This window comes from Scophthalmus maximus, chromosome 1 (assembly GCF_022379125.1).
Source record: "Scophthalmus maximus strain ysfricsl-2021 chromosome 1, ASM2237912v1, whole genome shotgun sequence".
In the NCBI taxonomy this organism is placed as follows: Eukaryota; Metazoa; Chordata; class Actinopteri; order Pleuronectiformes; family Scophthalmidae; genus Scophthalmus; species Scophthalmus maximus.
In genome coordinates, this window is record NC_061515.1 from 25065240 (window position 1) to 25077530 (window position 12291).

General features: G+C 41.2%; 1 protein-coding gene across 1 annotated transcript in view; it reads right to left on the reverse strand.

Annotated features, from left to right (window-relative positions):
* LOC118311276 (muscarinic acetylcholine receptor M4-like) overlaps nt 1-12291 on the reverse strand; it is a 44071-nt gene that overhangs the window by 15366 nt on the left and 16414 nt on the right. The window contains exons 2-5 of the mRNA XM_035635006.2: nt 3212-3810; nt 2045-2199; nt 748-949; nt 437-526 (exon numbers count right to left, since the gene is read on the reverse strand). Coding sequence (XP_035490899.2) covers nt 437-526; nt 748-949; nt 2045-2199; nt 3212-3810 — 1046 coding nt within the window. The remainder of the gene's footprint in view (nt 1-436; nt 527-747; nt 950-2044; nt 2200-3211; nt 3811-12291) is intronic.

Consider the following 12291-nt stretch of genomic DNA (forward strand, 5'->3'; position numbering starts at 1 on the left):
TTGAATCTATATATATATATATATATAAATGAACATGAACAGAGGCAGTGTAGTCAATAATTAATCATTTGCTAACGCTATTCTCAGTCATACAACATCATTTTGTGTGTGCAATGTGCTGCCACAGCGTAGCTGCACCATGTCTGTCATGTTAAATGAGACAGTGTCAGAAGAAAATGAGTTGGTCATAGGGAGGAAAAAAGATAAATAACAAACAATCTTTGAAAAAGTAAAAAAAAAAACTGAAAGCTTCTGCGCATGTGTCTGTAAAAAGATGTTCAACTTTATAGTCCAGTCAGTAATTGTGTGTCTGTATATTGTATATTTCATTGTCTCTATCATTTTTGATGATGATATGAACTTTTCAAACCCAAAGAGACCAGAAAGTGTTTTATATATGAAGCAAAAAAAAACAAAACACACAAGGTGGACCAACCTCAGATATCACTTTGCTGTTGGTGTCGTCCTTTGGTTCTGTTGGGGGGATGAAAGCTGTTGACGAATCATTGGAGCTCTCTTTTTCCTCCTAGATAGATAGAAGGATTAATAGCAACAGCTGACACATTGTGAATGCATGTAAATGTTCATGAAGAGAATATTGATCCTGAAAATAACTTCTTTAATAACCTGAAACAATTGTTCTCACTATCCAGATTAACAGTTTAACATGAAGGTTAAGTCATAATTTCAATTATCCACTTCAACAGTAGGAGTTTATATATATGCTGACTGTGTGTGAGTCCGTACCTGTGTGAGTCCTGGACTGGGCTGCGTCAGCGGATGTGGCTGAGCAGCTTGTGGCTCCTCCACTCTTCCGTTTTTCACAGCCTCCAGCGCCGTGGTGGTGGAGTCCAGGCTGACTTTGGGAGTGGAGCGGGGACTGGCCTGCGGGCTGGTCTCATTGTTATTGTTCTGCTTCAACAGGTGACTCTTCATCAAACTGGGAGTTCTGGAAAAATAAATAAATACATAAAATGATGTAATTAATTTAGAAAAAACTTCAAATCATTAACTTGCTAACATTCTGATGATTCATTCATTGCACAAGAAGCTGTCAATATGATGAACTGATGTTAATAGCCTGGATAACATGGACCCGGTTGGATGGACTCAGTTTGTCTTATCTTCTCCCTGGATGTTGTAAAGATGTTGTGAAGTTTTACCTTTTAGTTAAAAAGGTAAAACCTTTACCTTTTAGTTAAAACTTCAGAGCGCCTTTTTGCAAAGTTAAAAAGTCACCTTAAAAAAAAGAGACCACTTACTAAGGGAGAGCTGGTTGAATGTGAATCCAGAAAAGACTCGACACCAATCAGGTGCACATATACAATACAGTACATTCTGTGTACATACTGCAGAAGTATACAGGATGTTCTGCCTCACTCAGTCCTGGAAAGCTCTGCACCTTTAGATCTGAATCTCTAGAGCATGTCCTCAGAGCATAATTTAATTTGCCAGAATGTTCCGCAATTTCCACTCCTGCCTGCAGATTCACTTTGTCAGCATCTTTTGAGTTTTTATAAATTAATATTTATTTTTTACTACCCCCATGTCTTTCTCCCCCCTGAGATCTGTACATTAAGTCCAGCCACTCCTTAAAACATAGCATTTAGAGAGGGTCGTGATGTGACACTGATATTGTGTATCTAGCGTCGAGCCCACGCAGCATTTGGGCTGACAGCAGATCAGTATAATATGATGTTGGAGCGGTTTAATAAGTTTATGTGGACATTTTGATCATTTCCTCTGCAGAAAAAATGAGTCATCATCAGAATGTCTTGAAACAAACCAAATTCAGGCTGAGCACAGCAGACACAATAAAACGTATTTGGGAGGGTTCTGGTTAAGAGTGAGGAGATGAGATATCATTAAATGATGATGGAAACACAAGTCAATAAAAGGTTAGTGCACATGCTATTTGTATTTTTTTTTTACATGTCAACTGGTTCCTCTGTTTTGTTTTTTTGTCCGATGAGGTTAGTATATATAATATATGACAATATATATAAGTATAGTGACATTCATTTGATTCCTTTGATGTTCTTACCTGACTCCCTTCTTCTCTTTCTTCTCGGGTTTGTGTTTGGAAACCCTGCTCCTGGAGGCCAGGGAGATGTGGATGTACAGGACAGTCATAATGATGACGGGAAGATAGAACGCTGCTATGGCCGTCCCGAACGTCACCGCGGGGTTGGAGAGGAACTGCAGAGACAAAAAAAAAGAAAGCGGGAAAAATGTACATTATCAACGCACTCGCCGAGCACATTATAAGGAACACGTGTACTGTACTCCTGCTTATTCAGGCAATTATCAGCCAATAATGTAGCAGCTGTGCACAGTATAACATCCTGCAGATACATGTGTTTTCAGTCTGCGACGGAAAGATAGTGTGGTTTCTGCTGTCCTGGGGAGCTCGTTCCAACATTGTGGAACCAGGACTGAAAACAAACAGGATGTAGTTGAACGGTGGCTGCCCAGCCCTGAGGGAGTAACATGCCGTTTGGCAGTAGCAGAGCGTAGTGGACGGGGCATGGGTTTAAGGTTTTGCTCAGATACGTGATAGATTGTGAGAAAAAAACTGTAAAGTTCTACTAGTTGTCGGGGAATGAAAGCATCTATACATGGTCTCAACATGCTCTCTGACGTGAGGCTACTGAATTAATTCTGCTTCCATATCGATCGGGTTGAAAAGAAAAGAACAAGCCATTGTTAGTCAGGTTCAGGAAAAGGGAGGAGATCAGGAGAAACTCTGGGTTTGTTAAAGAAATCCTGCCAGCGAGCAGGTTAGGTTCACAGAGTCAGTTACCGTGGCAACTGACCTTAAGATTAAGTTCACTAGATTTCTGGAACCGAAAACCCTGAGTTTCCCTCTTCTCAGGGTTAACACACTCAGAGTTTTAGCAAAGCCTGCTTTTTGGAATACACCCTTGATGCCTTTGGCAGATCCTACAAGACCATCGAGTCTCCCCACATTGCCAACTGGGGAGAGGTCAAAGGTCATGGACCAGGAGTCAGTGGACGTCCAGAAAAAGATCAAGGAGAACATTCTTATCTGACACCAGAGGTCACTCTGAACAGGGACAGGTTTACCCTGTGTGCTGTCCTATAAAATAATAAATCATTACATTTCTTAATAACGTGAGGGTGAAGGTGTTCATGTTGTTGTTTATTTCTCCTGATGGGAAATAGTTCAGTAAAGTTTGATGCACTGTACCTGAATGTAACACTCTCCAGGGGGCACGGTTCGCTGTCCAACGATAAACTGCCAGAATAGGATGGCTGGGGCCCACAAGATGAATGACAGGATCCACGCTGCTGCGATCATCAACCCTGCCATCTTAGTTGTCCTTCTTGTCGGATACGAGAGGGGTTTGGTCACACAGAAATAGCGATCGAAGCTGATGATCAACAAATTCATCACTGAGGCATTTGACACGACATAATCTAACGCTAGCCACAAGTCACAGACCACGGGGCCGAGTGGCCAGTAGCCAACGATGATGTAGACTGTGTACAAGTTCATGCTGAAGGCTCCGATGATCAGGTCAGCACATGCTAATGAAAATAAGAAATAGTTGTTGACAGTCTGCAGGTGACGGTTGACTTTGATAGACAGCATGACTAAGATATTTCCTGTGACGGTCACAAAGCTCAGCGATCCTGTCACCAAGGCAATGAAAAACATCTCCAGGGCTTTGTATGGACTTCCTGCCCCGAATCTATCGTCCACAGGAGAACAGGATGCTGAATCGTTGGTAGACACGTTGCACGTGGTGTTGGCGAACAGGTCAGCTGATTGGTTGACCGATGAGCCTGAAGCAAGAAAGAGAGACACAAGAGGACAGACTAAGGACAATGGCAGTAATCACTTTCATGACAGTTTAGGCCTGTGATTTAGGCCTGTGGTTTCATTCCAACTGTGATATAACTGAAAAGGGAAAATAATCTTTTGTGACTTCTTGAATGACAGGAGGAAAGTGGCTAAAATTCATAGTAACATGTGTGAGGAAGGTGTCTGATCCTGTGATAATAACCTTCAGCTTAGCGTTGGGGAAAAAATGGAGATGACAATCTTGCTCTTCTGGAGATCCAGTATGTTTTTGTTCACGGGCCGGGAACCAAGAGGTGTGTGTTTTGCTGTGCTCAGAAAGTGTGTGTGAGAGAGAAGATTTCACAGTGGGGGCAGCCCTAAGCCCCCACGGACTTATCAGGAACTAGGCCGTTATTTTGCGTCGGCCAACCTTTGCTCTTGCTCTGCTCATGTTTCGCTTATCTGCCTTTGTGCCCGCCCGCCTTTACTCTAACCCTTTTATTCCTCCATATGCCAAGGATGACCTGACCATCCTGGCTCAGCCATCCCACTTATTTGTTTTTGGTCAGCACTCTTCTGCCTTATCATTTTGTTCAGCACATTTGGTAAATTGTTCATTAAAACCTTCATTTTGACCCTGTCTCTGCGCCGGTGAATCAATTGAAGCCTGTGAGCTGATGTACGCAGACGACTGTAGTTTGCCTGTACACTCACGACTAAATGAATATGTGAGAAGACCTGTCCTGATGGCTCAGTGATCTACAACGCATATTCCTGGTGACAGCGAGGTCACTGGTCTGAATCCAGTTTGAATACCTCAGTATTTAATATTCATGTCTCCCGCTACCTGTCTCATCAGGAGTCCTGTGCCTTAAATGATGTTTCATCCTTAAATAATAATGATAAAACAAACACATTTTAGACCTTTTTTTAAATGCCTAGACACCTGTTATGGGTTAAAAACAGAGATAGCAGATTACAAGTAAATAACTAGAAATATAAAATACACAATCACATAAAAAAATATATATATTTTAAAGATATTGCAAAAATATTTGTTCAGTTTTTTCGTGATTGCTTGTCAGGACTGTTAACCTGGAAAGACTGAACTCTATGGTGGCTGATGAATGGTCAATTTTGTATTCATTGTGTCTCGAGACTTCAAGGCAAGGCAGTTTTATTTGTAAAACAAATTTCATTGAAGGCATCAAGGCAAAATGTAAAAGATAAAAAGGGAAGATGGAAGAAAGAAATGAAAAAGATTTCTGAAAAAGAAATAAAAGTGATAATTGCGCTGCAGTGTAAGGAATTGGTCAATTTCGGATTCAATCAAATATGGTGACAAACCGAAAAGAGATTAGCCTTGATTTAAAAGAAGTTACATGCAGCAGACCACAGATTCTTCTGTGAGTTTGTTCCACATAAGTGAACCCTGCATCTCCAGGTTTAGTTCTGACTCTGAAAACAAGACGTGCTCCAGATGACAAGACGCTTAAAGGATAAAGGGGTATAGATAATGGATGGATGTTTTACTCATTGTTTATTAATTTGGATCGAATAATTAAAACAGTAAAATCTTTGTTAAGTCTCCCTCTTTGTTACTAGACTTGAGTCAGTCTGTTACAGTAACGGAGTCTGAACCATTTTTTACAGACCTGTAAACACACGGATTGACGGATTTAGTAATTATCTTATTGTGGATGTTAACATTTTGGTTGGCGTCCATGACTACACAATAGATTCCTGGCTTGCTTTGTGGTCTTTAACACGAACAACTGGAGCTGGGCGCTGACTTTTAATCACTCCTCTTCATCTCCAAAAATAATGACGTTTTTAATCGCATACGATTGTGGCACATCCAATACTTATTATAGTTCCCTGCACTTTCTTTGAGCTCGCATGGCAGTGTTCTTCCACATTAGTGTGGATTTTGGTTCTGTTGCTTGTTTAACTGTATTTAAATATTCAAAAAACATCCTGTGAAGTAAGGTGATGATAGTATAAATATTAAATGGTCGTGTAAATATCCAGACATCCAATTATGTCATAAGGAGAAGATGAAGAAAAATCCTGTTGGGCAAATCACTCTGATGTAATGAAAATGTATTTCTATTAATCATGCTGCCTAAAAACCCATGACTCATGCATACGTACCCATACGTACCCAGCGCTTTGGGTACATGAAAAGCGCTTTATAAATCCAATATATTATTATTATTATTATTATGTGTTTCTGGACCTGGTGTCATATAGTATTGGATTGGATCCACTGCTCGTAGAGGAACCTGCTTATAAGAATCTACATGAATACTATAATATTATGGCTGAAAATAAATGCTCAAATCTCTCCAGCACATTAACACACAACGGTAATCAAATCTAGCCGTGTGCGCTTTTATTGCTGTCACCTCTTCAAAGCACAATGCATGTTGGCAATAAATGCATACCCTCCAACCAATCTGTGCTGTGAATTCCATTCAGGCCACGGTTTAATAAAACACGGTATATGGTTCTTTTGACAAGATGCTGAGTCAACACAGTCACTCCACACATTTAACAGAGAGAGAGAGAGAGAGAGAGAGAGAGAGAGAGAGAGAGAGAGAGAGAGAGAGAGACTGGCGGCCTCTGATAACATTTAGTGAATGTATTTAATGGAGAAACCAATCCTGCAGAAGCAGGAGACCGGATGACGGAGAGGAGGGGGACAGTAGAGCTTCATTTAAAAAAATAAAAAAAAACCTTTTTCCAACATACTGCTGAGCATTCTGGGATATCCTTGTGTGTTTTAGCTACACACCATCATAAATTAACCCTGCAAGACCAAATTGGACACATTTTATGTATAGATTCACTACCTCAGGCACGTTCTCAGGTTAACGGTGGTTCTGCAAGGGACTGTAATCTTCAGTTGGTGCGTTCGGAATCCTCACCCATTTACCTTCTGCAGGATCACAGGAGGGCTACTCACATAGAGCGCAAGAGAGAGCCGGTGTATCACACAAACATTCAAACTCAGGCAAGTCTCCATGCCGTGAAATTAAACTCTCAGAGATATATATATCATGCAAACTCCAGACAGCTGCCAATTTGTCCTTGTTTTCCCTGCACACCAGAACATCCAATTCTCACCGCTCCGAGTGTTGTTCCGGCAACAAATTAAACCAATAATTGGCACTAAGGCGCATTAAAATCCTGCAGTCAGAAGCTTCAGGTCGTTTTCACAGGAAACATCAGAAGAAAATGGACCTCGGTGAGCTTCACTGAGTCTTTCACTCAGCTCCTTCAGCAGACTGTCAGGATCTCCTCAGCCCCACTCCAGAATATCCACACTTATCCAATCTTCTTCGACCATCGCAACAGGGAGCCAAATCAACCGCTGTGCTCAGAAGACACACTCAAGGAAAAGAGGCTACTCCTCAAAGACCTCCTTTTTTCCTCCCAACGATATCCCCAACCCTTATCCTCCTTTAACGTACTCCCCTGTGCATCCCAGAGGCCGAGGAGGGTTGCCAGTTGAACCTTTTCGTTAATCTCTCCTATTATAGGCGTTCTTGTGCTCTCTCCGTTAGCACCACCGGTTTACCAGTCATTCATTTCACTGTTCTGACCTCACTTTACGAGCCTCCTTTTGATTGTGTTATGGACATTATGTCAGTTATACATGTGGTCGACTGGCTCCCTGGCCTTAAGCATTACTCTCAGTGGGTTAACAGACATTCTACGTTTTCATTTTTCCCATTTTTTCACCTGAATTTATTGCCTTCTGCCGATTGCCGGTCAATTCAAATAATATCGCCACACTTCAATTGTGTTCTGCTGTTTTCATCAGCATCACCGAGAAATGATTCAGCCATTCTCAACTCACATCAGTAACCTCCAACTCTTTCCATCAGCAACATTGGGTTATTCGGATTTTTTGCCTGCCTTTGGTAAATACTTACAGCTTCCACTCACTGGGACCAGGCGGTCTGTTCCTAATCCTGAACATGTTTTTTTCTGACTGGTACACTTCGTCATGCCTGTCCCTAACTTCTTCAAAACCACTTTCAGCCACAGGTAAAAACCTGCCCCATTAAGCTCCATTGCCCCCCCCCCCCCCCCCAAGAGAGAATTAACAGTGAAAGGTCAACCCCTCATTCATTTCAAAAAATCGCGCTATCATCAAATTCTTACCCAAGGCCCGAGCAACAGCGCACAGTAATGGTCTCGCGCCCTTTGACATGGGTGTGCATTCATTATTTGTGTGGACAAACACAAACCTGCTCATCATAAGCAAGTGCTGAATCCCCCTTTCACAGAGAGACAAGAGGTTAATGTTTCTGCGAGCTTGTTTGGTTTCCTCCAACATTCTGAATTCATGCCGAAATTGATCAAATTCATTCACCAACAACAACTGCTGCTGCATTTGAGACCTTTGCGAATTTCGGAAGAGGCAATTCTGGTCCCACACTCCGAGGCCCGCCCAACACTGCAGCCCCCGTCCTGCTCCACCTTTTCAACCCCCATCTTAAACGTCTGAGCCCGAACCTGTCTTACGCGACAGAAAATTCATCACGTTATAACAGTCCTCACAACATTTGATCAGTTGATTCCAGTAACTTACGGTTTGTATTGACGGGGAGCTAACTCTTGCGCCGTTCCAGGCAGGGCTTCCGTGCGACCGTGGCCCTTTGAGAAGATTTGAAGTGCGGCCTGGAACTCCATTGTCTTTTCGGAGACTTTGTACAACATGTCCGTGATGATAAATCCAACATTGAATGACTTTTATGATCATTTTATCCCGTTTTTCAAGACATAAACTGCTACTGTCGTTGTTAGTGGACTTCTAGCTGTCCATATTGGATACATCTGACCAATCAAAGGCTTTGTTCCAGACTTGTACCAATCAGACGCTGTGTTTTCGACTGGTAGAAAAAAAACAAAGATTTTACACTGAAAACAGGACCTCTCACTCCTCCTGTTTACTCCTACGACTATTACTGACAATCCTCTGTGTAACTGCAGACAGGAACTGCTTTGCAGAATGGCACAAGTGACTTTTTGGGTTGAAAAATCAAAGGACTTATTTGTAGAAAAATGTAAATAACTTTTGATTTGCATTAGTAAATTTGTTTTGGATTTTTTTTAAACTTTTAGCTCAAGAACAGCTTTCAAGAGGGAAAAATCTTCATCATTGTTGTTTGGTTTGTCATTAAAATGAATGTCTGAGAGATTAAATTTTTCTTTTGTCTTTGGTCAAATAACTATTTATACATGCATGTGATATCACTGAAGCATACATATTCTGATAGCCTAGGTTTTTCCTGAAAAAAAGAGGTATATAACTTGACTGTACATTACAGAATTGAGCATTATTACACGAGGTGACGCAGCGGACTAAAAATAGGAAAAAATGGCTTAGGGTTCAACTCATTCGGATCTTGGTTGATAGTATTATCCATTTTGTGACATTCAAATATTTTGTGAGAAAACTGTGCCGTTTTTTGACTCCAGCGAACCTCTTTCCTTCATTGTCTATAATAGAAATGTTCGCAAGCAAAGCCAAGGTCAAAACAGGGCCACTGCAGCTGTTACTTTTAGCATGCTCCAGTATATTGAATAAAATAATCCAAGCACACACCAATGCAATAAGAAAGAAGCAACAGGGTAATTCAATAGTCAAAACTGTAACAATAGAATAAATTTGTAGTACTTGATGAGGGCTTTGTACAGAAATGAATTGTGCAAACATGTACTTCCACCATTGTAGAAAGGTCATATGGATATGAAGAGGGTTTTTTTTCTTAAATCTGATTTCAAGAACTGAAATCTCTGATTAACAGAAATATTTAGAATTTTTGCAGTGGATCCAAACTCTGGTGAAGTGCCTCCTGTTTGCTTTGATTATCCTAGAGATGTGTCCAGAACTTGATAAAACGGAACTGACTTGGCGAAGTTTACACAGACACACACACACACACATACACACACACACACACACACACACACACACACACACACACGTTCAAGTTCTCACAATTCACGTTGCATGTCAGCTAAAAGAAAATGAAGTCAGAAGAACTCTCTCTGATCAAGAAGCTAACAAGCACTCTAACAGAGTTCCGCTACAGAGAACCTGCCAGAAGAACAACCATCTCAGCAGCTGAAAAGGTATGAGAAACTTCTGAAGCCACTGGACCTATTACATCACACACACACACACACACACACACATAACCATAAAACACATGCATGTATCACGCAGACACAGCTCCCTCCGCTGTTGCTCCAACCACATCAAGGCATTGGGTGAGAGAGTGGGTGGAGGGAGCCCGTGTTGAAACATGTATGTAATGTATCTGCAGCGTTTGAATCATGTATGTGTATCATGCGTCTGTGAGCCGAGCCATGCTGCTCCGTCTCAATGCTACGTTCGGGAAGCTGCATTTGCTTTAAATGTGAAACGCCACGGCTACAGACATGCTGGATCATTAGTAACTCATGTGACAAACTAAATAAAATAGACTTACTCTCATTCCGCTAACACTTCGCATTTTTCAAGGGAAAATAATAATCCATGATACATTTTTAATCTTACGCTCAACCAAATGAATAAAACACAAGCAAAGCCATAAAAAAACAGTTCATGAAAAAAATCATATCATGTTTAACCATCAACATAGTTGGTGACATTTCCTCAGAATGAACAGGACCAATGTGCTGTCTATCTGACAACATTAAAGCAGCATGAGTCACTGTTTCATCATACCAGATAAAGAAATCAGAAAATAAGATGAAGTAGAATGAGCCAGCTCTGAATATGAAACATTTTATTATGTAAACATTCATACATAATGTATTCTATCTGCAGGTTTTCATTTTGTGTAACACTGAATCCAGAAAGGATTCACCTTTTGCAGTATTTTCGTGACAAGAAAGATAAATGCTGCTTCATTAATCAGCAGTAGTATATGTGTTTAATAGTAGTAGCTCATTAGCTGTGTTGCATACTTTATTACTACTTCTCACTTGATTTATAACGTCAGAAGGACTTTATGGTTCAATCTCTAGTTTCGAGTCTTCTTCAGTACAGAATGGTGTTAATGTTGTTGTTGTCGGTCTCATTTAGAGTAAAATAGATGCTAAAGTACCGTATCGTGGACACAGCGTGATTGACAGCTGGTTCGTCCAATAGCAGTGGACGAGCTCTCAGTCAGACCCACCCCCAAGTCTATGTCCGGTTTAAAAAACAACAAACGTGCAAAACTAAAGGCTTCAAAATTGCAGTACACAAACCAACAGGTGGTGACACGGTGGGTGTCCACCCAGAACCAGTAGGACAATAAGCCATCACATTTCACACTCTCATGCTAATAACATTAAAAACAAAGTTTTGATTCTAAGCTTTGTTAGGGGCCCTCCCTCATGTTGGTGCCCTGGTAACTTCATTCCACTAAGTATATACATAACAGACACATTCACTTCTCTGTCAGTTCAGTTAATATCATATCTATCTTTATTTAAATGTTGACATGATAAAATAGAGTAAATAAGAGAGTACAGGTGATGATTTCTCTCAAACAAATCCACTCCAGTACAAATTAATCTGATGATAAAACTGCATAGAAGCCACTCCATCAAGCTCAGTGGACTCAAAAACGATACATAAGCGCATTTTCATGCGGCAGCACCACCTCTAGTATAAGTTGCTGCTGGTTTTCAGGCCTGGGTCTCAATATATACAAGTACACAATGTAATCCTGCTGACCTGCAGGCTAACGGTCTAATGAATGGAACACACAGATAAGAGATGTTCACCACTGACAGATAGAATGAGCTGGACCAGATGTCCTTTAAGCTGTAATTATTATTATTTTGATCATCATGTTTAGAACTGTAATCACCAGCAACCACATGTGCATATGCCCATGTGCGGCCACAGACAATGCAGACACAACACGCAACATCAACACGAGAGACACGGGAGACTGTGCAAACACACAGATTGGCACATAAGCCGTGTGCTGTACGCATTGACCACAGAGAGCAGAAAGGTGCATCCCTGAATAGCTGCTGATTTGCTGCTCAGATGCAGAAGGCTTCAGACGGAGAAAGAGGTGACAGTCGGCCCTGACCTGTTGTCCCACTGCAGTGATTTTGTTGCGACTCACATTAACTGCTCTCCACCAACCTCGCAGGAAGATTTTGTCAGTTTGCTGTTCATTTGCTGGGCAGGAAGACAACACTGCATCGGTGCTGTCTCTGGTGACGATGAGCGCCTGATGCTGGAGACCAGGTTCTGCACGTTCGGTTGCATATTATTCAAATGTAACTTTTAGGTTTGATGTAAACGTTCTCTATAACACTGTAAGATTAGGAATTTATACTCAGTAACAGTTACATTTTCACAAGTGGGATTTTTCCGTGGTTTGAGAGAGGTTGATGAAATGTTTGCAGGGTGGCTCGGCTGAGTCAGTCCGTGTCCCAGGGTATTTGCTGTTTCA